At 45.8% G+C, this 25,439-nt stretch overlaps 1 protein-coding gene across 1 annotated transcript; it reads right to left on the bottom strand.

Annotated features, from left to right (window-relative positions):
• Positions 1-16,801: 16,801 nt before the first annotated feature.
• Positions 16,802-24,965, bottom strand: PHF13 (PHD finger protein 13; the record flags this gene model as incomplete). Its single annotated transcript, XM_073603625.1, is given in 2 exon segments — positions 16,802-17,368; positions 24,353-24,965. Coding segments are annotated over 2 exon segments (840 nt in total), but the record flags the coding sequence as incomplete, so codon positions are not given.
• Positions 24,966-25,439: the final 474 nt, after the last annotated feature.

The following is a 25,439-nucleotide window of genomic DNA, read 5'->3' on the forward strand; positions in this document are numbered from 1 at the left end:
CAACCCCACACATGAATGGTCTCAGGATGCTTTGCTGTTGGCATAACACAGGACTGATGGTAGCGCTCACCTTTTCTTCTCCAGACAAGGTTTTTTCCGGATGCCCCAAACAATCGGAAAGGGGATTCATCAGAGGAAATGACTTTGCCCCCAGTCCTCGGCAGTCCAATTCCTGTACCTTTCTGTAGAATATCAGTCTGCCCCTGATGTTTTTCCTGGAGAGAAGTGGCTTCTTTGCTTCCCTTCTTGACACCAGACCATCATCCAAAAGTCTTCTCCTCACTGGGTGTGCCGATGTCCTCACACCTGCCTGCTGCCATTCCTAAACAAGCTCTGCACTGGTGGTGCCCCCGATCACACAGCTCAATCAACTGTAGAAGACGGTCCTGGCGCTTGCTGGACTTTCTTGGGCGCCCTGAAGCCTTCTTCACAAATGCAGTGAAAATGTTATTTTTATGGGATTAAGTTCATTTTCTAGGAAAAGAGGGACTTTGCAATTCATTGCAATTCATCTGATCGCTCTTCATACCATTCTGGAGTATATGCAAATTGCCATCATAAACACTGAGGCAGCAGACTTTGTGAAAATTCCGCAGTTGCAGCGTGGCGGTGTGGGCTTTTAGGGGTTAAAATAGGCAGCGAGGAGACATAACACCTCCTCACCGCCTGTTGAAGACCCTCTAAAAAAATAGGCCCACCGTGGATCACTCTTCAGAGGACTAACACATGTGTAAACAACAGTGCTGCTGTCAAACTTTCCCATGCAGTAGGTCCCCCCCCCCCCCCTCATCCCCCACTGTCATGGCTGGAAGGTACACCTACTGGTGCCAGCGGCTGGATGGTGCACTTCATGGTGTTAACCTTTAGGGCAGTTTGCACACAGGGATGAATGCCCGCTACACAGCCTGCTTGCACTCCGGGCATTCATCCCTGGGCTTTTGGGCATGGGTTGTGGGTGGCCCTCAGCATCCTCACCTACAATGCAGAACTGGGGGTCCTGCATTGTATATAATGACATCAGAATGCAACCGATAGATGTAGGTTCCGAAGAGAAGAAGCCTCAGGGGACCAATCACATATAGAGGAGGACGCCTGCAGGAATGAGGGGTCAGGTAAATAAAACTGCTTTTTTAGGGTACCCTACACAAAAACAAGCCTTTAACCCTTGCAGCATGGAGGGGGGGAGCCACACTACACCGGTCGTTTTTGTCTTTTCCCTGGAGTTCAGCTTTAAGTACTGAAGCTCGGCATTGAAGAGGAAGCTGATTTTTTACATTTTATGGACCATTTTATAAAACAGTTTGACACCCCATAAGCAACACAGACCTAAACATATATTTATAGGGCTTTACATGCTGAAATGGAGTTCGCAGTATGGAGTTTGCTGTTTTTATGTTTTTTCATTACGCAGCAATTCAGGGAAGCCAGAAACTGTCTGCGGCATAATAAGTAACGAGGAAAAGGAACATCGAATTACAGCAGATGCTGAAGAACTCAGATATACTGGAGATACCTGAGCTCAGAGAATAGGTGCAGGTACTCTTCCCCTCCAAGTCACCTCTTGTCTCTGTCCCCTACCCACCCTAGAGCAATGTCCCTTGGTTCCACCCCTTACCCACCTCCAAGCAATGTCCCCTGGTTCCACCTCTGAGCAATGTCCCTTGGTTCCACCCCCTACCCACCTCCAAGCAATGTCCCTTAGTTACAACTCCTCGCAATGTCCCTTGGTTTCACCCCTTACCCACCTCCAAGCAATGTCCCATGGTTTCACCCCTTACCCACCTTCAAGCATTGTCCCTTGGTTTCACCCTTTACCCACCTCCGATCAATGTCCCTTGGTTCCACCCCCTACCTACCTGTGAGCACTGTCCATTGCTTCCACCCCTTACCCATCTCTGAGCACTGTCCCTTGGTTCCACCCCCTACCCACCTCAGAGCAATGTCCCTCAGTTCCACCCCCTACCCACTTCCGAGCAATGTCCCTTGGTTCCACCCCCTACCCACCTCGGAGCAATGTCCCTTGGTTCCACCCCCTACCCACTTCGGAGCAATGTCCAGTGGTTCCACCCCCTACCCACCTCCAAGCAATGTCCCTTGGTTTCACCCCCTACCTACCTCCGAGCAATGTACCTTGGTTCCACCCCCTACCCACCTCAGAACAATTTCTATTGGTTCCACCCCTACCCACCTCGGAGCAATGTACATTGGTTCCACCCCTACCCACCTCCGAGCAATGTCCCTTGGTTCCATCCCCTACCCACCTCTTAGCAATGTCCCTTGGTTCCACCCCCTACTCACCTCCGAGCAATTTCCCTTGGTTCCACCCCCTACCCTCCTCCGAGCAATGTCCCTTGGTTCCACATCCTACCCTCCTCCGAACAATGTCCCTTGGTTCCACATCCTACCCTCCTCTGAACAATGTCCCTTGGTTCAACCCACATCCGAGCAATGTCCCTTGGTTCCATCCCCCACCCACCTCTTAGCAATGTCCCTTGGTTCCACCCCCTACTCACCTCCGAGCAATGTCCCTTGATTCCACCCCCTACTCACCTCCGAGCAATGTCCCTTGATTCCACCCCCTACCCTCCTCCGAGCAATGTCCCTTGGTTCCACCCCCTACCCTCCTCCGAGCAATGTCCCTTGGTTCCACCCACTACCCACCTCTGATCACTGTCCTTTGGTTCCACTCCTTACCCACCTCCCAGTACTGCCCCTTTTTAGAGAATACAGAACCAAGTATCATTTTTAGGTGCAAAGTAGTTTATAGAATTTCTCAATGAAAGGCAGTAAAATAGATCCCCTGCAGTCAGTAACAATGGACACCCCCAGCAACAATAGATTTCCCAGCAGCCAGCAACAATAGACCCCCCCACAAGTAGGAGCAATAGACCTCCCCAGCAACAATATATTCCCCAGCAACAATAGATCCCACCAGCAACAACAGATCCCCAATTAACAATACATCACCATGACAAAATACCCCCCCCCCCCCCCCACACAACAATAGATCTCCCAACAGCCAGAAACAATAGACCCTCCCCTCAACAGTTGATCTCTCCCATCAACAATTGACCCCCCCCCCCCCCCAGCAACAATAGATCCTCTCAGCATCAATAAACCCCCCAGAAACCCTACGGATTACATGCATTCAGTGCTAGGGGCGCCGGAACTGTGTCTGAGCTCAGCAAACTTTGATGAATTTGGTCCATGCAGCTCTAATATTCTCCGACCTGCAAAAACATTAAAAAAACGAATGATCCTGTGTGGCTCCTTCTCTTCCTCTTATCGTCATTCCTGGTGGGTCTGGGTCACTGTATGTTATATATTCACCATATTGCACCCGCCCGCCATGTACTGAGGATGAGCGGGCCACAGCAGGCAAAGCGGCATACTGGTACGTCACTGCCTACTTCTGGGCGTGCCGGCACCCCCTGTGTACACAGTCAAGCCTCTCAGCAAGTCCCCGGGCAATGATTCACAGCCGGGACCTGCTGACCGGCTGTGTCCAATCACAGCCCACAGCTCTGTGTTGGTAAACAACACAGAACTCTGCACAGAGGGAGCGATCTGTCAATTTCTCATTGCCACAGGGATCTAGAAGTAAAAGCAGCACACATTACCCATGTTAGGCACTCTTAAGCCCTTGATCACTAGATGTTAACCCCTTCCCAGCCAGTGTTATTAGTACAGTGACAGTGTATAGTATCAGCACTGATCACTGTATTAATGTCACTGGTGATATCAGTGGCAGTTAGTCAATTCCCTCCCAGCGTCGGTTAGTGTCAGTCTTCCTGCCGCACTATTGCAGTCCCATTATAAGTCGCTGATCGCCGCCATTAGTAGTTTCAAAAAAAATATTTTCAATTATATATATATATATATATATATATATATATATATGTATACTATAGTTTGTAGACGCTATAACTTTCATGCAAACCAATGGAATTTTTTTTTTCAAAAACATGTAGCAGAATACATTTTGACCAAAAGTTATGAAAAAATTTGATTTTTTTTTTTTTTATTGGATATGTTTTATAGCAGAAAGTAAGACATTTTTGGTCTTTTTTCACTTATATATCGCAAAAAATAAACAAACCCAGTGGTGATCAAATACCACCAAAAGAAAGCTCTAAAAATGATATCAATTTTGTTTGAGTACAGCGTTGCATGATCACCAGTTAAAGTAGTGCAGTGCTAAATAGCAAAAAATGTCCTGGTCATGAAGGGGGGGGTAAAACCTTCCGGAGGTGAAGTGGTTATAAGACATAACTGCCATGTGCGTCTCCTCTTCAGCCACTAGATGGCGCTCAGCAGACTGCAAGTTTATACACTGCAAAGGCCGCCAGCCATGATACTAATAATTGGCTATTGTGGTTCTCAGCTTTGCCAGGTGAGCTTGTTTGCATATTCAGGGCAGATCTGTGCAAGTACAAACATTCTTTCTACAGCTTGGCCATGCAAACACACTTTACCATTTTTTTTTTTCTAAAGCGCAACTTCAGCCCTGTTGCACTCAGCCCGCCAGCTGCACTCCCATCCCTGGAATTTTTCTCTATACCCCCTATAATCAGGGCTTTTTTCAGCTGGAATATGGGGGGGGTATGCAGTTCTGGCACCTCCAGCACAGAATGTATGTAGTGGCAAAGAGGGCTGGGATGTGCTGGATGGTGTAGTGTTGCTGGGGGGGTGTCTATTGTTGCTGGAGGAATCTACCTTTGCAGGGGATCTATTGTTACTGTTGGGGGGTATTTTGTTGATCTGGGGTTCCTATGTTGTTGCGGGGGGGGTCCACTAATGAGGGGGGAGGGTTTACTGATGCTGACTGTTGGGGGATCATTTGCTGTCCACAGGGGTCTATTGTTGCTGGGCAGATCTACTGTTGCTGGTGGGTGATCTATAATTGATGGGGGGGGGGGTTTTGTTCCGGGGGGGGCTCTTGTTGCCGGGAAGCATTTATTGTTGCTGAGGGTATCTGCCCTTGCCGAGGGGGGGGGGTTCTATTGCTGCTGGTGGGGGGTGTTTTGTTGCTCTGGGGTTCCTATGTTGTTGGGGGGGGGGGGGGGAGTCTACTAATGCCAACCGATGTGGGATCTATTCCTGCCAGCAGGGGTCTATGTTGCTGGGGCAGATCTATTGCTGCTGGTGGGGGGATCTATTATTGCTGGAGGTGTATTTTGTTCCTAGGGGAGGGTCTCATTGCTCGGCAGGATCTATTGTTGGTGGGGGTGTTTTATTGCTCTGGGGTTCCTATGTTGGTGAGACAGATCTATTGTTGCTGGTGGGGGTATTATTGTTGCTGGGGGTGGGTTAAATTTTCCTTAACCAATTCTTTTCAAATGACTTAACACAACAAAGTGATGCTTTGCTCTGTATTATTTAAAAACAGCGATACTAGGAGGTGGATAGGGGGCGGATACAAGGGATGGTGCTCAGAGGTTGTCTATATATATCATTTTTCCTGCAATCTTCTTACCAGTCTGATGATCGCAGCTTCTTCTCCTTCTTATGGCAGTGCCAGGGGTTGGGCATACATCCAGGACTGAGTGGCATTCACATAGTGACGTTTGAGCCCCGCTCCATCCTAGTTCAGCCTGTAGTTAGGACCCCTTCACACCCCGGTGTCTTGGTGCATTGCGTTAGGATAGTCTATTCAAATGATAGGTCTGCCAAATCACCCAAATGTTAAGAAAAAAAAAAATGTATTACGGTTATTTATATAGTGCTGAAAATGTACGCATCGCTTTACATATTGTACATTCACATCAGTCCCTGCCCCCAAGGAGCTTACAATCTAAGGTCCCTATCTCACATACAGTACCTCCCAACTGTCCCGGATTCACCGGGACTGTCCCCAGGTTTGATTTAAATCCCGGCATCCCACGAGTTCAGGCTAAATTGCAGAGCCCAGTGCTGGAACAAGTTCGACATGCAAGGCAGAAGTGCCAACTATTAAACCACTATGCTACCCGCCATTTTTTGCAATGCAGCTTACCACAATGAAAGCTAGTTGGTTACCAAGTGTTCCGTTAGTGCCACACTGGGCCCTTTTCTGCGGCCCGCTGAGCGTTGGACCCAGATAAACAAAAGTCTTTACCTCCAGAGCCTGCCAAATCGCGGAGCCGTTGCAATGTAAATAGCAGATGGTAGTGTGTAGACATGCCCATCGTTACCTACACAATGGCTTCCTAAGTAGCGACCACATCCCAGCGGTGGGGTCCACATGTGGCAAAGCAGCAGAGGCGGCCAATCAAAGCTCCCTGCTCCATCCCCTGTAATTGTCAACATGTCTTGGGGCCCGTACACTAAGCAGACTTGGAGGCTGCCAGACTGACCAGACTGTTAGATGTGCAGGAGATAAGCACCTGACCAAAGCCCTGTGGGAGGAGGAGGGTGGGCTGGGGATGGGGGGGGGTAGGTATTAGGTGAGGGGAGGGTTTTTCATATCCCTGTGGTGTATATTGTAGTTGTCATTGTGGCTTTGTATACTCCTGATGACCTCTGTGTGCCCCCTTTGTGATATTGGGGGCCAATTGAGGCTCCTTATATACTGCAAGTTGGCCACCACTGCCTTACTGATTGGGGGTGCCATTGAAAAATTAATGGCACTGTTATGCGCTAAGGGCCAGGGTTGATGGACTTTGTCTATGGGTGTCTCCAGTCTGGATGGAGGAACAATGGAGACACCCTTGGACAGCAGCATTATCAGTCTGGGAGGGGGGTGTTTAACAAATTTAGATGGACATTACCAACAAATTCAAGCTAAACTCGCAATTTATAAGCAGTTACAGCAAACCTGTACACCTGCGCAGTGGAGGATGAACCCCACTATGGTGTGGCAGGCCAGCAGTTACCTCCTTAGTGTGAGTCCTTGGCTAATTGTGTAATCAGTTGGGCACCATTCACTTTAGTCTTTTGTATCAGTTTAGTTTATTCACTCAAACTCTGGACAGAGGGTCGGGGGTACAGGATACCCCTAAAAATTGAAAAATATCTTACAATAAGAGAAGCTGAATTGATAAGAGCAGACCTCTAACAGTAACTGGCCATTTGAGGCTATGTGAGCAATTTCAGGTTCCCTAAAATATTGAGCAATGAGATCTCCAAGTAATGTTCACTGCCAGAAGCTTCTCTCAAGCTAGGACATCTTCAGGATAACAGATGCCATAGAAGATGTCCCATAAAGGTTGCAATCTTCCATGATAGATTTTCCCACACATGCTTCACTCAGGTAGCCATCTTCCATCATAGAGGTTCCCAAAGATGCTCCATACAGGAAGCCATCTAATTTAATATACAGTACTTATCCAAAGATGCCTCATACATGTAGCCATTTTTCATCAGACGTTGCCAACGATAGTCCAAACAGGTAGCTGTCAGGAGCATATGCGCTCCTGCACCGTCATAGCTGCTGGTTCCAGCATCCTGGTTTTGGCTGTGGCATTCTCCTTGTCTATCTGTCCAACTGCAAGGTGATTAATTGTGGCCAGATTCTAGGTGGAGACCAAACCTGAGATAAGCTAGCCAAGCCCGCAGGCTCATTCTTGTGATAGCATGTCGAATACCTGATCAAGCGGCCCGTTTGTCTGCTAGATATGATTTCCTGTGAATGACCTCGGATCGGATATCGACTATTCTCTGATCTCTTCCTGACTTTGACTTTGGATTACCCTGACTATTCTGAACCTTGCCTGTCTGCCAACCGTAAGTACCTACTTGCTTTGCTCAGTTTGCGCATGCCCTGGCTTTGTAGCCAGGCACTATAGCATTGTGTATAAGTCCTTGGGGCAACCGAGTACCGGTAGGCCTGCTTGCCTTATGGGAAAGGGGTCTGCTATAGGTGAAGAATGCTAGCTATAGTGTCTGACCACCTGTGTTAGGAGTAAGCGTGACAGTAGCAAATCTTCCATAATAAACTTTCCTAAAGATTCTCCATACATGTAACCATCTTCCATTATAGACTTTCCCAAAGATGCTTCATACTTGTAACCATCTTCCATCATAGACTTTCCCAAAGATGCTCCAAGCTTGTAGCTATCTTTCATAATTTAATTTTTCAAAGATGCACCCTACATGTAGCCAACTTCTATCATAGACATTCCCGCAAGATGCCCCATATGGGTAGTCATCTTCCATCAAAAACTTTCTCAAAGATGCTCTCTACAGGTAGCCAAAGATGCCCCATACAGGTAATACAGGTAGCCATCTTCCATCAAAGACTTTCTCAAAGATGCTCCCTACAGGTAGCAATCTTCCTTATAGACATTCCAGAAGATGCCCCATACAGGTAGTCATATTCCATTAAAGACTTTCTTAAGGATGCTCAATACATTTAGCCATCTTCCATAATTTCCCAAAGTTGCTCCGTATCTCTTTCATGAAAGAATTTCCTGAAGATACTCCATACAGGTAACCGTCTTCCATCATAAGACTTTCCCAAAGAGGCTTAATTCAATTAGGCAACTTCCTTATCCCCCTAGAGATGCACCATACAGGTAGCCATCTGCTCTAGTTCTTTCTGGATGCACGCTCCAAGCACGGGATCCAGCTCCTGCCCCCAGCTAAGTCAAGGCCCAAGAAGAAAATACCTCTTCACAGTGACATCCTCCCGAAGCAAAAGCAAAGGAGGGAAGATTGTTCTAGAAGGTTGCTTCAAATGTAACATCTCTACATGACCAAAATCCTCAGTAATTGGCCAAGGCAGATAAATATTCATAACATAAATGTTACCTCTCACGCTGACTGCTAGAGACAACTCAAAAGCAGAAGGCAGAAGTAACCAATGCTCCTGAGCTCGGGGGGAAACCTAGTGAGCACAGAATATATAAACAAAGCTCAGGCTGACTACAGTCTGCAAACACCACTAAATGCATCTCTCCCTCTCTCTAGTCGTTTAGTCGTGCCAGACTCTTCATGACCTCATTGACCATAGCGAGCCAGGCTTTTCTGTCCTCCACTGCCTCCCGAAGCTTGCCTAACTTCATGTTCATTGTTTCGATGATGCTCTCTATCCATCTTGTTTTTTATCACCCTCTTCTCCTTTTTCCTGCCATGTTTCCCAGGATCAGGGTCTTTTCCAATGAGTCCTCTCTTCGCATTAGGTGGCCAAAATATTTGAGTTTCAGCTTCAGGATCTGTCCTTCTAGTGAATATTCCACTAAATGTAGCTCTAGCCTTAATTGTTACTAAACCCACAACAGTAACAATCAGTCTGTATATGCAGTAAGGCATGCTTGTTATACTCACTGTAGAACCTAAGGGGTTAATCCTCCATCGTGCAAAAAGGCTGTTTGATCCTGTCTTCTCTGACCCTCCCTTTCTTTTACTGTCCCCAAGCCATATGCTGATAGAACAGAGCCTTGGAGTCACTCTGTACATGCTCAGTTTGGTGTATATTGCAAGTGTTTTTTTTTGGGGAGGGTGCATGTGATCATCACCGGGCCAATCAACAACAGCAAAACAAAAAGAGACATGAAAAGAAATCCTGGTCAGTTTGACCGCTTACTACACACTTAGATTCCCTATCTAACAACTAAGAGCAGCCTTGTGCTGCCCCAGTCCCTATCTCTCTTTAAGAAGTTTGCCACACAGGCGTTAACTCACCGCACAGGACAGGACAGGACAGGACAGGACAGGACAGGACAGGACAGGACAGGACAGACAGGACAGATACCACACTCCCCAGTCTACACACACAGAACTTACCTTGCACGGGTGCATTAAATCAGGGTCAATGGCTTAGTATTTTGGACAGCTATTTTATCTAAGAGAAATTCCCAAAACATGGCCTATTGGGGGTACTTGAGGACAGGGCTGAGAACCACTGGTGTACTGTGGGAGACCAGATATAGTGAATGCGGGCTCCTGGGTTTAGTAACACTTTAAAGAACTACCATCATTAATTTCTTTTTCACCATTTTGCAACCTTCCCCCCTCCCTAAAGTACTACGTCTCATAGGTTTAGATGTTTCTTGACCTTAGCTATGAGGTTAGTTAGGGCGACCTTCCGCCCCCTGTGACCATCCAACAACATAGAGATAAGAGGCGGCAAGAGGAATGCAGAGGGAGAGGGGGCGGGTCATCTTTCTGTCTCTCTGCATTGCTCTTGCCGCCACTTGTCTAAGGAAAAGGTTTGGAAGCAAGACAAGCATCCGTTATGAAGGGGCCATCTCCTTCTTAGCTATGTTGTCGGACGGCTGTAGGAGGAGAGGGGGGCACCCAGTTTGAACTCCTAGTTCAGGTTAGGAAGCACCTAGCAACATGGGGCAAAGTACTATATGTACAGTAAAATGTAATAGTTTTTTTAGGCTAGGGACCCTACACTCCTAATTTCCATTTCTGCACGTTTATTGCACTGTATATAATTTTTTTTATATATACTACTTCATGCTGAAAGCTGGTTTGCCAACATCACCCAAACTTTTTGCATTTGAAGGTCATGTTGGTTTTCCTCGACACTCATGTTACAGTTGCACCCATACGTAACAATAAAAAAACAAAGGAAAGAAATGAAGGTAAAATATTGATATCTTTATTTACAAATGTACAGAGTTTCACAGAAACATCATCTTTTTGCAGATACACAAGTCTTGTACATCACATAATGGTTTCCAGTCTGTGCTCTATAAAATTGCGTTCAACATTTCTTTCACCAACAAAAAGGAAAACAAAAATCCTACAAAATGATATTGATGTGTATATATACAGGAGATATACTTGTACCAACACACATACATCCAAGGTACGCCTCGGGGATTCTACTTGAGGACGCCTTTAAACAAGGCAAGAATAAAAGACTCCAAAAACATAGGAAGTCATCAGCAACCCATCTAACAACGTAAAAATAAAAATGAAATGCAACAACACATTCCTTCTTTCCAACGCTCGTCACGGGAAATTCTTCTGAGCCAAGACAAGCGTTTCTTCTTTAGGTAGAGCTTCTCCATACCTGCGGGCAGCAGCCAATGCCGTCCCTTTGAAAAGCGTTCCTCAGTGGAATGCTTTTCAGAGGGCGGTGGAGCAGTGGCTGCCGGTATTCAGGAGGAGATGCTGCTTTTTTCTTACAGCTGAATAGGGACTTTGTATGCAAGAACCCGCGGGCTCATGGTCACGACCCCAATGGGTTGCCGTTAGAGGCATTTTTGCCAACTGAATGTAATCGGGGAGGAAATTTTTTGCAGCAGCCGCTAAGCGAAGCATTGCAGCCTTCACATCCAAGGATTGAGAAGCTGCAATAAATTTACATTTTCATTTTGGATTTAGATACACCATCAAATGGCTGGCGTCATAACTGATCACATGTGCAGCACCATGCCAACTACAGATCAAACAGAGGCCAATATGGCAGCATCCTTGGCTTTAAATAATAGGAGGGTTTAGTTCCGCTTTAACTTAAAGGTGTTTTTACTTCTGTGTTGCTGTTGGAGATTTGCCCTCACCTCCTGTCACCAGAACAGCAAGTGAGAGGGAATCTCCCTGACAGAAACCCGGATGGGGGGGGGGGGGGGGGGGGTAATGATGTCAAACAGCCTCCAGTCTTCAAGAGTGATTGTTAGTAGCTCAGTGGTCTCCAAACTGTGGCCCTTTGCTTGCCCTTGTGGCACCTATTCCTCCCACCGACACCAACAATGAGGCACTATTCCTCCCACTGATACCAACAACGGAGAACTATTCCTCCCCACTGATACCAACAACGGAGAACTATTCCTCCCCACTGATACCAACAACGGAGAACTATTCCTCCCCACTGATACCAACAACGGAGAACTATTCCTCCCCACTGATACCAACAACGGAGAACTATTCCTCCCACTGATACCAATAATGGTGCATTATTCCTCCCACTGACACCAATGATGGGACACTATTCCTCCCACTGACACCAATGATGGGATACTATTCCTCCCACTGACACCAATAATGAGGCACTATTCATCCCACTGACACCAATAATGAAGAAATGTTTAGTCCTACTTATACTGGGACATTTTCTACTCCCACTGGCCACCCTAAACTCTGAAGGAGAGCAAACTGGCCTCTTATTTAGAAAGTTTGGAGACCCCTGGTATAGATGCAAACATACTGCTTGGTGAATTAAATCTTCATTTGTGTCCGATAACTACAGCAACCCAAAAGTGCTAAAACTGGCCTGGCCTATACAGTTCTAATAGAAAATGGTGGAGACCAACTGCACCACAATGTCTCCCTCAGGTCAGGGTAAATACACAAATATATACTGTATGTGTATATAGGGTCCTCAGTCCCCCGCAGTGTGTCTTCTAGGACAACATGGCTTTTAGTGGTTTGTATAGAATTGGTAAGTAAAGTCAGGTGGACAAATGGCGTTTTACGGATGTATCACAACTTTGCTTAAGCACAGTTAAAGAATTATCCTGAATTATTATCTATGAAAACATAATAGGCCTTGGAGACTGATGGAAAGAAAACGAGCCAGCGTCAACCATAGCAACCAGGTTTGATCATTCCCGCCCCACAGTCCGCCTCTTTGACCTGGCCTGCAGCTCTTTGGGGTAAAAAAAAGAAGGCAGATAGGTTGACTATTTGCATCACAGGATAATTTGAGCCACTGTAGGCCTTATTCATTATTGAGAGAGATCACCAGTCTGTGTGGCCCACAGCAGTTAACCACAATCCCCTCTCAAGGAAATGTTATGGTAAGCAAACCCATCTTAGGTATGTATATCCTGACCTTCATAAAATGAGGCCTACTGTGGATTATAAAGGCCTCTTCGTCATGTTCAGTTACCAAATACGTATAAAAAATAAATTAAAAAAAGAAGATAGCAAAATAATGATGGTCAAAGTGAACCTGTCACAGAGGATGCCCGTGCGGACCTCTACTCCTCAAGTTAAATCTTAGTTGCCCATCATGCTGACCCCAATGGTGCAATATTTGGAGTCACCAAGAATAGAGGAGGACGTTTGACAACCCTGACATTCCTGATTGACATGCTTGTGCCAAGTCCGACTCAAAGCACAGAAGCCAGATGGACTACATAAGAGCCAGTCAGGAGCTCAGCATACCTTTCCAATGACAGGCTTACTTTACGTAAACCTATCATAGCCCCATAAATGTAAACAGCCCATTCAGTGCACCCCACTAACCCAGGGAGATGCCATACGTTTTAAGTTTCGCTCTATTTCCGAGCTCTGCCACCCCCACAAAGTAATAAGGGTACCACAGAGACCAGCTATTTCACATCTATTGTCGCAATCATTCGTCCCCATAGTTATGTCGACTACAACATCCCATTGTTTGTGAAAATGTTCCCTGGCAGCCAGAACCTGCTGCGGCTCCAATAGCGATAATTGCTTTGAATGGATCCTAAAATGTCTTTGCAGATTAAACGGCTTGGCAGTGCTTAACGCTTTCCTTCAGAATTCATCATTTGCATCCCAATTGTCATTCTCTTAGAACCGACCAAATCCTTATTTTCATATTCATAGGACTAGCTTTGCACACAGTGTAAAGCATTTCCCAGTAAACTGGCATTAGGAACATTAAAACAGCCACATCCCTCTAAGTGGTTCTCTCTCTTAGACCCCATACACACTATTAGATTTTCTGCAGATTTTTGTCTTCAGATTTACCAAAACTATATAATATGGGAGGTCAAACCTTAAGAGTTTCAATTTGTATTGAATCAGGCAGGCCCTCGCACTACATGGTTTTGGTAAATCTGAAGACAAAAGTCTGCAGAAAATCTAATAGTGTGTATGGGGTCTAAGGGTCAGGATTTCAGTTCTGAGCTTTAGAAGGCCTGTACTGACCCAGAGAAGTGTGTTGTAAGGAGCATGTCCAGGAAGGAGGTCTCCTTAAGCACACAAGATGTTCTGGTCCAACTTGAAGGACATCCCGGTACTCTGTGGTTCCCGCTTTGGAGGGGCAGTTGAACCTCCATTTGATCACACTAAATGACAGCCTAATGTGCATAAAGTAGGATAGAAACTCCTAGAACCTGATGGCTTGATTCAGATCCGCTATAACTAGCTGCTAACTTGGCCACCAAGGTCCGAATTCTTTAGGTTATTCCTTATGTCTGTTAGAGGTACTTTGGTCCAGTGAACGGCAATGTATGAATAGTGGGTTCGATGTTAAATTGCATTCACCTCTTGTTTCTACATTCCTGATCTGAAAATAATTCAGGGATGCAGATTGGATGCGATGAGTGAAAATAAATTTCACCTTTAGCATATTCTTCATACACAAGGCCTTAAGTGGTAACTAAGTTGGCCTATAGCTAAAAGACCCTATACTGGTAATGGCGGTGATTAGAGGCTTATAGTGGTACTGTGATAGTGCCAGATTGCCCACCACACTAACAGATACTGGCTGGGAGGGACACCGATTGAGAATGACGTCACTAGTGACGTTGCTAGCTAATACAGTGATAATACTATACTAATGATACTGGCTGGGAAAAGGTTAACATCTAGGGGCAGTCAAGGGGTTAACAGTGTACCTAACGTGTAATGTATGCTGCTTTCACTCACAGATCTTGCCGTTTTTTTCTCCCTGCTTTGCAGGGAGAAGAAACAACCAGATCGTTGTTCCTGTGCACACAAAGTTCTGTGTATTTGTAAACACAGAACTCTGTGCTGCGATTGGACACTGCCAGTGTGTCCAATCACAGCCCAAACGTAGAAGGAGGCTGGCAACGTACACGTACATTGCCGTGCCTGCACGCGCCACCCACTTGCAGTACATTTACTGTGAGCGGGTTGGCAAGCGGTTCAGCTATTCGTAGGTTCGGCGGGTAGTCAGTCATTTGCATGAGCATGATTGGACTACTCTTGAGGGCAGATATGGGTTTCAAAAACGGTCAATTCCGCAGATCTTAGGAGTCGATATACTGGTAGAGGGTCCTCCTATTTATATATAAACCCATTGTGTGAAGGTGGCCCACACCAACCTATCACAGGGAAGGTTTCCAATCTGTCCAATGAACCCGTATAACACACGCGAGACAGATTCAAGAGAGATCAAATATTAGGCAAGCCTTTACACATGGGGGCCCATTAACACTTTAGGGCATGTTCAAGTTTTTATGCATTGTATTAAGGCGGCCCATTTCATTATGAATGGGATATAAATGTGCCTCATTTTCCTATCTATACGTCTTGGTGTACCACAGTGTAGGTGCGTTAAGATGTACAGTATATGTGAAATGGGATACCAGTGAAAATGGATTTAAATTCACACATACTGTGCAATAGTGGAAGTCATTCCTGAAGCTAAGCCGGCTATAGATGGTTCAAATCTTGCACGGTTCAGCAAGGACCAGCCGAAATTCGAACTATCTATGGGCAGCTGTTTGCACCCAAGTCCATCCATCAATCGACTTGGGTACAATTCGCATGTCTGATGTTTACTTGCGATTATTGCCAGTGACTATAGCCACAAGCAATAATCAACGCATTCTTTCGGCAGGGACGGCTCACCCCCCGTTGGGAGAACACAATAGCTCTGCGGGAGGGATTCCCCCATCAACACTTGGGGAAATCAAGTGATTTTCTTTTCTTGGTGCAAGAAAGAAAAAAAAAAAAAAAAATCGTATTATCCGTGGCCTGCCTTGAAAAATGTTGGAGTACCGGTTATAGGAGGTTTTCCTGGCACAGCTGGAATACAGGCCAGTGTGAAGCCACACACACACCGCTATTTCCAAGAAACTTAAAACCAACTTTATTGTTACAGCACAATAGAGTACACGCCACCCAGCACATTTCACCCCCCCCCCACTGGGAGCTTCTACTGCCCTAATTGGATGCTGAAACGTGGCAGTATAGGTGTTGGGTGGGGTGTCCTCTATTGTGCTGGAACAATAAAGTTGGTTTTAAGCTCCACGGAAGTAGGGGCATGCAGCTTTACATTAAAAATTGCGCGGACCTGCGTGGAGAGGAACAGATACCGGAGATGTGTGCCTACAGCTGTGATGGTTACAGTGGATGACACTAGAGTACGGTATGGAGGTTTATGTGGGAGAAAGAATACATCTGCCAGTCAACATGAGTTCCCTGCTTAGGAATCCAGCCAATCAGGTGTTTAAAAACCATGGATTTCCCTTCTTTTTTTTTTTTTTTTAAAGGAAGGTCTCCATCTGCTAATGAAAATCAACCAACTTCCAAGCATAGGCAGTGATGCCTATGTGTGGTCGAGAACCTGTAGGCTAGGAGAACAGGAGAGGTTCCAAGCTGGACATTGTACTGGTAAGCCTGAGGGGTGAAAAGTTTCACCCTTTTCTAAGAAAATGGAAGACTTTTATAAAAAAAACTGACCAGCAGAAGATAAAATCCACATTCTACCTGGGTCCAACAGATCTAAAGATCCAGCAGGTCCTATAAGACCCGCTTAGTCCCTGGTGATTAGGCTGAAGACTGACCCCCCCCCCCTTCCCTTTACATGTCTGCCTCCATGATGGTTCTACTTTAAACTAAAGCCATATAAAATGTTACTGACCACCCATGAGGGAGCGAAAATAAACATTTATTGGGAAATTATAGTTTTTCTTTAGCACTTATTTACAGCAAGCTGTTTTTTTTCGGTCCCATGTGCAAGAAATGTCTTCTGGCCAGAAGGTTCAAAGAAGTGAAACAGAAAAAAAAAAAAACCCAGAAACTGAAAACAAACAAATCACATTCACGCAACATTTTCTTCATATAATCTGGTCTTCTACAGCCAACTGTGGCTTTTTATATGACTACAAAACTAAAGTTCAACTGCAAGGTTAACAAAATAAACTTTACTCGGCGACAAGCACGTCCCGTCCCTGGTCGGTTGAAATTCAGTACATTATTTTGGTCTACACCGATGGCGATACGGGTGATTATTAAGGTAAAAAAGTCTCATCACAGGCATATAACCCCACGGTGCCCTGCGGAAATCGGTTAAAGATATAAACACCAGCCGCCTGTTTTTGTCCCACAGGCAGCAGTCGCCACGGACTCCCACTCTTCCGCCTGGGCCGTCAAAAATAAACCGAAAACGAACCATTGTCTGTAAAAGTGTGCCCGTTGAAAACATAAAACGTCCTTTGTTTTTGCGTCCGCCCTGTGCGTCTGTTGCGGCTTATTGTGTCTATGCACACCGATCACTTTTCTATAGATTTTTTTTATTTTTTTTTTCAGTCCAGGAATAACTTCCTACAACCCATGCGCGAGCGGTTTGATCGTCGGATGTCGAATTTGGTGTCTCGGCACTTTTGGCAAACGTAAATCTCTGGAACGTTAGACTTGCGGATTTTGGCACAGGAGAGGTGGATCCAAGTATTGCACTCGTTACACTCGATCATTGGCCGACCGGCGAATGGCTTCATGCAAAAGCATGTGACGAGGTGCCAGGATTCGTCATCTGAAAAACAGAAAAATATATACATTGTAGCCACACATTACATCTTCTAATCGCTAAAATATACACCTATATACATACTGTATGTGTTGGTGGGCGTTTCCTCACCCCATTACATAAAATGGTGGACTATTTCTCACCCCATTACTCACAGATGATGGGCAACTCAGCATGATGATGGACATTTCCTCACCTTCTACATAGAGGATGGTGGACTGTTTCCTCACCCCATTCTACATAGAGGAGGGTGGATGTTTCCTCACCCCATTCTACATAGAGGAGGGTGGATGTTTCCTCACCCCATTCTACATAGAGGAGGGTGGATGTTTCCTCACCCCATTCTACATAGAGGAGGGTGGATGTTTCCTCACCCCATTCTATATAGAGGAGGGTGGATGTTTCCTCACCCCATTCTATATAGAGGAGGGTGGATGTTTCCTCACCCCATTCTACATAGAGGAGGGTGGATGTTTCCTCACCCCATTCTATATAGAGGGTGGATGTTTCCTCACCCTATTCTACGAGGACGGTGGATGTTTCCTCACCCCATTCTACATAGAGGAGGGTGGATGTTTCCTCACCCCATTCTATATAGAGGAGGGTGGATGTTTCCTCACCCCATTCTATATAGAGGGTGGATGTTTCCTCACCCTATTCTACGAGGACGGTGGATGTTTCCTCACCCCATTCTACATAGATGGTGTACGTTTCCTTACGCCATTATACATAGCTAATGGTTGACATTTCCTCACCCCATTATGTATAGATGAAAGACTATTCCTCACCCCATTATACATAGATGATGCTGGATGTTTCCTCAACTTCCTTATACATAAATGATGGTTGACATTTCCTCACCCCATTATACATAGATGATGGTGGAGGTTTCCTCACCCCATTCTACATAGAGGATGGTGGAGGTTTCCTCACCCCATCATACATAGATGATGCTGGACATTTCCTCACCCCATTATACACAGATGATGGTTGACGTTTCCTCACCCCATTCTAGGTAGAGGATGGTGGAGGTTTCCTCACCCCATTCTACATAGAGGATGGTGGAGGTTTCCTCACCCCATTCTACATAGAGGATGGTGGAGGTTTCCTCACCCCTTTATACATAGATGCTGGACATTTCCTTACCCCATTATACACAGATGATGGTTGATGTTTCCTCACCCCATTCTACATAGAGGATGGTGGAGGTTTCCTCACCCCATTCTACACAGAGGATGGTAGATGTTTCATCACCTCATTAAACATAGATAATGGTGGACGTTTTCTCACCCCATTATACATAGATGATGATGGACGTTTCATCACCCCATTTTACACAGATGATGGTGACTTCCTCACACCACTATACACAGATGGTGAAGCTTTCCTCACACCTTTCCTGAGACTCTTCCGGGGTGATGGGAATTCCCTTTCACCTGGACCTATTAACACAATTGTGCATGAAGGGAACAGAGATCCCAACGCATTCCTCCAATTAGACACAAATTTTAGGGACTTATGGTACGGCCTGATAACGTGCCGACAATAGTGTTAACTGGGTAAAAGAAAAAAAAAAAAAAAAACTGAATACTGTTATCCGATTGGGAAAAGCAAAATGCTGAACATCCACCCTGTCTATGTAAAAGGCTTTCATTTTAATTAAAGTAATTTCCAGAGATGGCTGGCGAGGGGAGATGTCAGAGTAAAATGGGGGATTAGATGGCTTCCTGGGGACTTTATTTAATGTGAATGAAAGCGCATTACTGTGGGCAATCATGAAACTACCATAAGGGTGAACTGAAGCAATGGTTAAGTTAAAAAACGACATATTTACATAAAAAGGTCCCTTAAGTATTACTCAACACAATGAAAGAACTTTGAATGCTAGGCAGAATTTGCTTTTCAGCAAACATGTACATATCATGGCCAAAAGCTTGTGGACACCTGACCATCACATTTCTATAAGCTTGTTGGGCATACCATTCTAAAACCATGGTCATTAATATGGAGTTGGTCCTCTTTGTAGCTAAAACATCCTCCATTCTTATAGGGAGAACTTTCACAGGATTTTGATGTGTGTCTGGAAAACGTTGCCCTTTAAAGAGAAGACCTACCAACAATCAATGTTCCAATTCATCCCACTGGTGTTCAGTAGGGTTGAGGTCAGGGCTCTGTGGAGGACACTCAAGTTCCTCCACACCAAACTGGTCAAACCATTTCTGTATGGAGCTGGCTTTGTGCACATGGACTCTATAGGGGTGTCCACAAGTTTAGCCATATAAATGTACAATGCCAAGCAATTCACTTTTTGAAGCTTTATTTGTTGGTGGTACCAAGGATCATTTGACACAATTTAGCATCATATCTCATTTAGTAAACACCAACAACCTTTAGCTGCCTTATTTTAAAAAGAATAAGTAGATTTGTTTTGTCCCCATCGACTGACCCAACAGATCCCACAGCCTCCTGTGTTTGTAGACATCCAGCGTCACAAGTCCTCTCTCACTAGCCGTGCCTAGGCAGTAGTCTCTGATGGGGTCCATCTAAAGCCTCCTTCCAGCCAGGAGACACAAGGAGACAAGCCCCATAGACTTTTATGGTGCCCATCTACCTCCATCCCTCTTCCAGAAGACGCAGGGAGACGAGCCCTACAGACCTTTATGGCGCCCAACTACCGCCATCTTCCAGCTGGAAGACACAAGGAGACAAGCCCCACAGACCTTTATGGTACCCAACTACCTCCATCTTCCAGCTGGAAGACACAAGCCCCACAGACCTTTATGGTGCCCAACTACCTCCATCTTCCAGCTGGAAGACACAAGCCCCATAGACCTTTATGGTACCCAACTACCTCCATCTTCCAGCTGGAAGACACAAGGAGACAAGCCCCATAGACTTTTATGGTGTCCATCTACATCCATCCCCCTTCCAGAAGGAAGACGCAGGGAGGCGAGCCCCACAGACCTTTATAAGGCCCATTAACCTCCATCTACCAACCAGGAGAGCTTTGCACAGACACAGCCAGTGACAGAGGACTTATGGAGCTGGATGTCAACAAACACAGGAGGCTGCGGGAGTCCAATCGCAATAAGCATGCATCTGCAGAAGGGTAGGGTGGGATCTGTCAGATTACATCCTATCAGACCAAATTGTTAGCAGCCTACACTCAGGAAAGGTTAACTATAATGCTCAGTAACGTTGGAACTTTACTGATCAGTAACATCTAGACTTTCTCTAAGTAGTTCAGTTGGCCAGGATGGCCATATGCATATCAGTTTTTTTGTATTTTCAGGTATTGGCTGCACCACACAGGCAATCACATCAAAAATGTAATATTTCCAAAAAAAGAAAAAAGAACCCCTGAATCAAATTGTATCAAAATTAGTTACTGAACAAGCCCAATCACCCATAAAACAGGAGCCATTGCTCTAAGCTAACCCGTGCCATTTTTTCATTTGCAATAAATCAAAGGGGAGAGATGAACACAAATCTTCCATGGTGTCACACATTGGACTGCATTGCCTTCTTTATTATAAAACACATGAATTGGCGGGATATTACATGTTCATTAGCCACTTGTTTTAAAACACTAGACTGCCATTACACCAGCGTCCTCCTTTAAAGCGCAGATGTCGCAGATAAAAACAAATAAAAACCATCAAAGTTAAGCAACCAAGCTTGCAGCAATTTCCTACAGGTTCACTTCTGCTTATTTTGAAGAGGAAAACGCAGTCTATTACGCTTCCTGCTGCCAGGAGAACATCCGTTCATACAATCAGACAGGAGGTTAAAAACCGTCACCAGCAACCAGTACTCCCTTAGCCGGTTAGGTACAACAACACAACAAACCCATCTTTTCCCTGGGTGCCCAAGATGGGAACAAAATGCAAGTCAGAAACATTGAGGCCATCTTGTTTGCTTGATTTCCCACTTCAGGGAGTGAACTGCAGCACGCAAAGAACCAAGGACACCGGCGAGGCCGGGCCCGAGCGGCCCAAGGACACCGGTGAGGCCAGGCCCGAGCGGCCCAAGGACACCGGTGAGGCCAGGCCCGAGCGGGCCAAGGACACCGGCGAGGCCGGGCCCGAGCGGCCCAAGGACACCGGCGAGGCCGGGCCCGAGCGGGCCAAGGACACCGGCATCTTGCCTCTGGCACATTATAGTGAAGGTGAGGCCAGGCGGTCAATCACAGCTCACATTTCAATGGATGCCTTTGCCCTTCAAGGCAGCCTTGTCACCTCTTTCTCCATACGTCAGTGACCAGGGAGACTATAGAGATGAGGGCTTAGCTACAAACTAGACCAGCCTCTCTCAACTAGAATTCCTCCAAAGGTTGCTAGAGGTTCTCTGAGTAATAAGCAACTTCTGTGTCTCAGTTGGGCAACCACTGGCAGCAATTGTAAGGACGGAGGTTTTAACCACAAATGTAAGGCACATTCTCCCCAGCACACCAATATGAGCAGAGGTTCTCTAAACCCCGAAAGTTATTTCCTCCATGGTAAAGATTGAGCAAGGCTGGACTAGACCAAAAGGTCAAGCTCAGTAGAGTGCTATTTAGTATATTTAGGGGAAAGAAGCAGCTGAGTAAATTATGGAGCAAATCCTTTATATCGGTGTTTTCCAAACTGTGCCCTTTGCGTGCCTTTAACTGGCCTGTGGGGCACTTCTCATCCCACTGATGCAAGACGCTATACCTCCCACCGACACCAACAATGGGGCACCATTCCTCCCACTGGACACCAACAATGGGGCACTATTCCTCCCACTGGACACCAACAATGGGGCACCATTCCTCCTGACACCAGCAATGGAGGCACTATTCCTCCTGACACCAGCAATGGAGGCACTATTCCTCCCACTGACACCAACAATGGGGCACTATACTGGACACCAACAATGGGGCACTATTCCTCCCACTGGACACCAACAATGGGGCACCATTCCTCCCACTGGACACCAACAATGGGGACACTATTCCTCCCACTGACACCAACGATGGGGCACTATTCCTCCCACTGGACACCAACGATGGGGCACTATTCCTCCCACTGGACACCAACGATGGGGCTCTATTCCTCCCACTGGACACCAACGATGGGGCTCTATTCCTCCCACTGGACACCAACAATGGGGCTCTATTCCTCCCACTGGACACCAACGATGGGGCTCTATTCCTCCCACTGGACACCAACGATGGGGCTCTATTCCTCCCACTGGACACCAACAATGGGGCTCTATTCCTCCCACTGGACACCAACAATGGGGCTCTATTCCTCCCACTGGACACCAACAATGGGGCTCTATTCCTCCCACTGGACACCAACAATGGGGCACTATTCCTCCTACTGACACCAAGGAAGGGGGACTATTCCTCTCACTGACTAGGGTGGATATAAATCGATGATTTTTTTTTTTTTTTTAAATCAAAAAAATAAATAAAATCTGATTTTTTTCATTTAAAATCGATTTGTTTGATTTTTATCAAATTTATTTTAATAAAATGCTTTTGGAGTAAAAATCTATCTAAAAAGATAGTTTTCTACTTAAGATACATTAATATAGTTTATTCAGCATGAAATGGAGCTTAGTAATGTAGCATGAGGCTGTATATTCTGCAATATTTACATTTTTGGTAAACTCACTCAATGAATCCAAGCTCTGCAAGCTAAGATAACATGCACTGCATTGATGCATTCACACGATTTCACAGTAACCATAAGTTCAGGAATATTCCTTTATCCCATTGTTTTACAAATCTATGTACACTACAAACTGTATGGTTAAATCGGTCCCGATATCGCCGTTTTACTAACCTGACAGCTTAATAGGAAACCTTCATTTTGTTTGCAAATATTAGAGATTCTAACTACCAGCAAGAATAAGTCCTTACATTTAAAGAGCACCTGTCATTTCAGATCCATCATGGCAGAGCCTGTTAGGGGGCATCCACTCACTCACTGCCGCCACTTTCCTCACCTTGTTGTGTCACTGCCGCATCACCAGCCGTCCCATTAAAGTGAATGAGACTGTCGGCGAGTCAACAGCGGGTCAGAGGAGGAGCCAACAGCGGGTCAGAGGAGGAGCCAACAGCGGGTCAGAGGAGGAGCCTCTGCAGGACAGAGAGGACAGTTGCTCTTTTAAAATTATGATTTAAAATCGACTTGATTTAAATCAAATCCACCCTGCCACTGACACCAACGAAGGGGCACTATTTCTCCCACCGACACCAACAGTGGGGCATAATTCCTGTTACTAACCGCAACCATGGGGGGGCACTATTTCACCCCCTAATGCCAAAGATGCAGTTTCTAATCCCACTGATGCCGGGACACTTTCTATTCCCAATGGCCACAGTCCAGTTCCCCTAAAGTCTGAAGGACAGCAAACTGGCCTTTTGTTTGGAAAGTTTAGACCCCCTGCTTTATGCGATTGGTTAAAAGGAAATCTTTCCATTACACAATGTACAGACAAGAAAAGTTTAGAAGCCAGAGAACATCATTTCTCCTTCATTACAATAAAAGAGGTTCAGCATACAGGGGACAATGGTATTTTTCACAAAGTGACTTCCTGGCTATCTAAACCAATTTTTTTTTTCTTCCAACTCTGGGTGGTCAGGGGTGTGAACTGGAGAGGGGGTATTCAGTGAAACAGTACTGTCCCTGGGTCACCATATAGAACTTCTGTTCTCAGCCTCGTTTATTGGTGGTCATCCTCTCCCACAAGCCCATTATGAGGTTGTCACATTGTTAGAGAAGGACTTCCCAAGAGGGGAAAATCCAACATGTGGCTCCATCATCTGGCTTTGTGCAGTTGGGCAAATCTGGGAGTTCTGGTGGAAAATATCTACTCACCCAGATCCAAGGGAAGCTAAAAAAGCAAAAACTGAGATTTGCCCAACCAGAAACCAAACAAGAAATGGGACATACCAGCCAAGCTGGACTTTGAGATACAACTTCTAGAAAGCTCTACTACTTCAAAAGAAACATTTACCTGAATCCACCATGATGTCCTCATCATTGCCTGTGCTGTCTTCATCCCGGAACACCACCTGCTTTCCCTGTCGTATGACTGTTCGTTTCCCCAGGTTCACCTCCGTGTACTCAGTCTTTATCTCATCCATGTCGTCAGAGACCATGGTCATGGATGCACTGTCCATACTGTTATTACAGCTCTCCAGCATCGGCTCCTCCATCTCGTGCGGTGGGGACATCTTGAGGTGCGGTGGGGACATCTTGAGGTCCAGTGGGTGGTCTGGGATTGGAGGTGGCATGAGCTCTCCTGGATAGGGGTTCTCCGGCTCCAGTTTTATGACGGTTTTGAGGTACTCCTCCTCCTTCACCATTTGCTGTTCTCTCTTCTTCAGCTTTTTCTTTTTCTTGATTTTGTCAAGCTTTTTCCGTTCCAGGAGGAAACTGCTGAACTTGGAGCGTTTCATCATGGAAGGATAGGAGCGTTCATGTTTCAGCTCTCCAAAATTTCTTCGTTTTTTGATTGGGAGAGCCTCTGTGCTCGGGATGTCATGGAACCTGGAGTCCCAGCTGTCGCTGTCCACGGTACTTCCTGTGCTGTTTGGAGGGCTGGACCCGGCTCGGAGTGGAGTCTCCTGGAGAAAAATCAACATAAAAAGGATCATAAATCACCCCAAAAGGTAAGGTACATGGATCTCTAGCCAAATCTTTTTTGGTTGGTTTATTTAGCTGGGGGGAGGGAGATGGGGTTATAAGCTTTGTCAAGTTTTTATTAGAGTCTTCACACCTGCTGGAGATTCACCTTACTTATACTAGTAACCATTGCAAGGCTTAAATATTCATTTAGGTCTAGGAGACGTAAAACGCAGTAACACCTGATCCTCTGCTCCCCTCACCTCCCCTACGGTCCCTGTGGTGGACCGTTCTCAGGTGTCTTCAAATCCATTGCTTTGAGCTCTGCATTGGACTTGATGACGCTGGAGGACCCGCAACCAAAGGAGCATAGAAGAGGAAAGAGGCTGCAGGGAGCCAGTGGAAGCAGAGGATCAGGTAACTAAAGAGCTTTTGCTGCCCCTAGATTTAAACAAGCATTTAACCCTTGGAGTCCG

The sequence above is a fragment of the Aquarana catesbeiana genome, linkage group LG10, assembly GCF_042186555.1.
Source record: "Aquarana catesbeiana isolate 2022-GZ linkage group LG10, ASM4218655v1, whole genome shotgun sequence".
NCBI lineage: Eukaryota > Metazoa > Chordata > Amphibia > Anura > Ranidae > Aquarana > Aquarana catesbeiana.